At 31.1% G+C, this 4,347-nt stretch overlaps 1 protein-coding gene across 1 annotated transcript in view; it reads left to right on the top strand.

Moving 5' to 3' along the window:
• Positions 1-479: 479 nt before the first annotated feature.
• The window catches only part of LOC106475203 (bromodomain adjacent to zinc finger domain protein 2B-like), a 20,076-nt gene continuing 16,208 nt past the window's right edge, over positions 480-4,347 (top strand). The window contains exon 1 of the mRNA XM_013935900.2: positions 480-537. Within this exon, the coding sequence (XP_013791354.1) occupies positions 480-537 (58 nt within the window). The remainder of the gene's footprint in view (positions 538-4,347) is intronic.

Genomic DNA, 4,347 nt, shown 5'->3' with positions numbered 1-4,347 from the left:
TTATCTGACACACATTACAGTTTACTGAACATATACACCAGATGTAATAAAACAGATTATCTGACACACATTACAGTTTACTGAACATATGTCACTAGATATAATAAAACAGATTATCTGACACACATACAGTTTACTGAACATATACACCAGATGTAATAAAACAGATTATCTGACACACATTACAGTTTACTGAACATATGTTACATATGTAATAAAACCAGATTATCTGACACACATTACAGTTTACTGAACATATGTTACAGATATAATAAAACAGATTATCTGACACACATACAGTTTACTGAACATATGTTACATATGTAATAAAACCAGATTATCTGACACACATTAAGTTTACTGAACATATTGTTAGTTTTTTATTGTTCAAATATCTATTACATGGCAGTAAAATATTTTCAATCAAGGTCATCAGGGTCATCAGAAAGTTTAGTTTTTATTGTTAAAATATCTTTTATATGGCAGTAAAATATTTTCAATCAAGGTCATTTAAAGGTCACCAGGGTCAACAGAAAGGTTAGCTTTTTATTGTTAAAATATCTATTATATGGCTGTAAAATATTTCCAATCAAGGTCATTTAAAGGTCATCAGGGTCAACAGAAAGTTTAGTTTTTATTGTTAAAATATCTTTTATATGCCAGTAAATTATTTTCAATCAAGGCCATCAGGGTCATCAGAAAGTTTAGTTTTTATTGTTAAAATATCTTTTATATGGCAGTAAAATATTTTCAATCAAGTCACATTTAAAGGTCATCAGGGTCAAAACCATCAGTGTTGTTTAACATCTGTTGTCATGGGCCAGATCATTCCTCTACCAGTTATGATGCCTTTTTGCTCTCTAAAGAAATGTTTATATTTGATTCAAACATAGTACTATAAAAGTTCACATTTTCAAATGTTTGGTATCAAAACTTCAAGATTGTGTAATAAATACTTGACAATTAATTTAAACTATGTAACTCTTTAGAGACTGTGGTTTTTATTTCTATTATAAAAGTTCACATTTTCAAATGTTTGGTATCAAAACTTCAAGATTGTGTAATAAATACTTGACAATTTATTTAAACTATGTAACTCTTTAGAGACTGTGGTTTTTATTTCTATTATAAAAGTTCACATTTTCAAATGTTTGGTATCAAAACTTCAAGATTGTGTAATAAATACTTGACAATTAATTTAAACTATGTAACTCTTTAGAGACAGTGGTTTTTTATTTCTGGTACGCATGTTAAAAAAACTAACGTGTCAGATAATCAGGTTTTATTACATTTGTAACATATGTTCAGTAAACTGTATGTGTGTCAGATAATCTGTAACATATGTTCAGTAAACTGTAATGTGTGTCAGATAATCTGTTTTATTACATCTGTAACATATGTTCAGTAAACTGTAATGTATGTCAGATAATCTGGTTTTATTATATCTGGTGTATATGTTCCGTAAACTGTAATGTGTGTCAGATAATCTGTTTTATTACTTTCTGTTGACCCTGATGACCTTTAAATGACCTTGATTGAAAATATTTTACTGCCATGTAATAGATATTTTAACAATAAAAACTAAACTTTCTGATGACCTTTAAATGACCTTGACTGAATATATTTTATTGCCATGTAATAGATATTTTAACAATAAAAAACTAACCTTTCTGTTGACCCTGAGTACAAGCATGGCAAGCATAATTAAAATGCTTTTGAAGCTGTTTTTGAAGATGCCTTTCTCTCATACCCCGTGGATGAAGAGAATTCAGCAATGACTTTAACTGTTCAACATCAGTGATCCTCCACCAACCTTTCTGATACTCTACAAAAGAAAATATAAAAACACTTTATATGGTGGTTTTTGCCTAGAACAGGAATTTTTGTCACACATTGTACTTAATACAATACATCCTGACTTTTGTCTTAGATATGCGTAGTGATTCAGGTGTTTGTTTCTTCATTGTTGTGAGATTGAAATGTTCTTGCAATGTAAGTAGTGATTCAGGTGTTTGTTTCTTCATTGTTGTGAGATTGAAATGTGCTTGCAATGTATGATTCAGGTGTTTGTTTCTTCATTGTTGTTAGATTGAAATGTGCTTGCAATGTAAGTAGTGATTCAGGTGTTTGTTTCTTCATTGTTGTTAGATTGAAATGTGCTTGCAATGTAAGTAGTGATTCAGGTGTTTGTTTCTTCATTGTTTTGAGATTGAAATGTGCTTACAATGTAAGTAGTGATTCAGGTGAGTGTTTCTTCATTGTTGTGAGATTGAAATGTGCTTGCAATGTAAGTAGGAAGAAACAAACACCTGAATCACTACTTACATTGCAAGCACATTTCAATCTCACAACAATGAAGAAACAAACACCTGAATCACTACTTCAGCAGAATATATATAAATTCTGGCCAACAGTTTCTTTCACAATCTACAGTCAGGTCAAACAAACTATTAAGTTTATAATGTTTTTACAAGAACACACTAACCCACCACCCCTCTTTTTAGTGAAAGCTTGAAGGTCTAACTGCAACTCATTATTTGTACAAACATTCATTTATAAAATTTCCATCAAATTTTACTTGAAAAGCACCCAGAATTTGATTTTTAGAATTAACTTTTCTCAGCTTTTTGCCATAAAATAAATTAGATAACTGATTCCACTACCAAAGTACAGTTTGTAGTTTTCTAAAAAATATTCCCTGTTGTGGTTTAAAATGACTAGTGCAACTTTTTTTCCCTGTATGGATCTAAATCCCAACCAGTTTGGGGGTTGGCTGGTATCTTTTTTAAGCCAAGAATTTTTACACCAGATGTGGCCAGTCCAGACAACAATCATACAACACAAATATGTTCGGCAATGGGGTTTTGAATTCACGACCCTCAGATTCAAGTGTCCTAACCACCAGGCAAGCATCTTCAACAGAATACTGACCAAAAACAAAAGGTTTTCTCTTAGACATACATGTTTAGACTGGTGGAGTTACAGCTCATGACAGACAGACTTCTCCTCCACAAAGAGGTAAAAAAAACAACAAAAAAACTTCCTCTCTCTACAATATAATAAACCACTTAAAGTTAGTCTTTTACAGCTTCTTGATATTAGATAAATCTAAAATAACTCCACCTTAGATCTAATCTTTAAAAAAAAAAAACTTGTGCTTTATTTCTAGGACCACCAAATAGGATACGAACACCTGCTGTTCTCTATAAGTGACAAAGATAAAATTTACTTAAACTTGACGAAGAAGCAGAGTCCGTGTAAAATAAGTTAGTCTCAGGTATCAATCTTATTTATTACACAAAAGTGTAATAATAGAGAGAGTAGTAATCATTCGAGTGTTAATTCACAAAGTTTCCTGAAACACCTCACACAACAGTATAGAACAGTTTCCTGAAACACCTCACACAACAGTATAGAACAGTTTCCTGAAACACCTCACACAACAGTATAGAACAGTTTCCTGAAACACCTCACACAACAGTATAGAACAGTTTCCTGAAACACCTCACAACAGTATAGAACAGTTTCCTGAAACACCTCACACAACAGTATAGAACAGTTTCCTGAAACACCTCACACAACAGTATAGAACAGTTTCCTGAAACACCTCACAACAGTATAGAACAGTTTCCTGAAACACCTCACAACAGTATAGAACAGTTTCCTGAAACACCTCACAACAGTATAGAACTGACTTAAAGATCCTTTTAATTCCAGAGAAAGAGCATGAATACCTGTCAGTATATATTATAAAAGTGAAACTCCAGAAAGATGTAAGTTATTATTTTCTGAAGAAGCTCAAGAGCCTAAAAAGTGGGACAAGTTTCTCTATTCCACTTTTACAAAGATCAAATAACTAACAAATGATGCATATCGTTACATATATCAAGACACTTTCAACGACTATTAAACCAAAATTTGATGTTTTAGATCATATTTTTTTATAATTATAAGATTCAGCAATGCAGATATACATGTAAACATTAGTAGAATAAAGTTGGTGTGTACATTTTTCACCAAAACAGTATTAACAATCAACTTTTATATTCAATCTACAAGAAACATTCATGTCATTTACCCTGATCTTAATGTACAAAAAATGCTTTTAAACACCACCAGATGTATACTTGTAAAACATCTTCATGAAAAATATATTTCTTATGCTAGATACATTTGATATAAAATTACCTTTTGGTATTACATAGGTTAGAGACAACATACTTGACAACACAGATTAACATTATTACCTTTTGGTATTACATAGGTTAGAGACAACATACTTGACAACACAGATTAACATTATTACCTTTTGGTATTACATAGGTTAGAGACAACATACTTGACAAC

The sequence above is a fragment of the Limulus polyphemus genome, unplaced genomic scaffold, assembly GCF_000517525.1.
Source record: "Limulus polyphemus unplaced genomic scaffold, Limulus_polyphemus-2.1.2 Scaffold8212, whole genome shotgun sequence".
Lineage (NCBI taxonomy): Eukaryota > Metazoa > Arthropoda > Merostomata > Xiphosura > Limulidae > Limulus > Limulus polyphemus.
The sequence above is the reverse complement of the archived record's forward strand: the minus strand, read 5'-3'. Positions and strand labels throughout refer to the sequence as shown.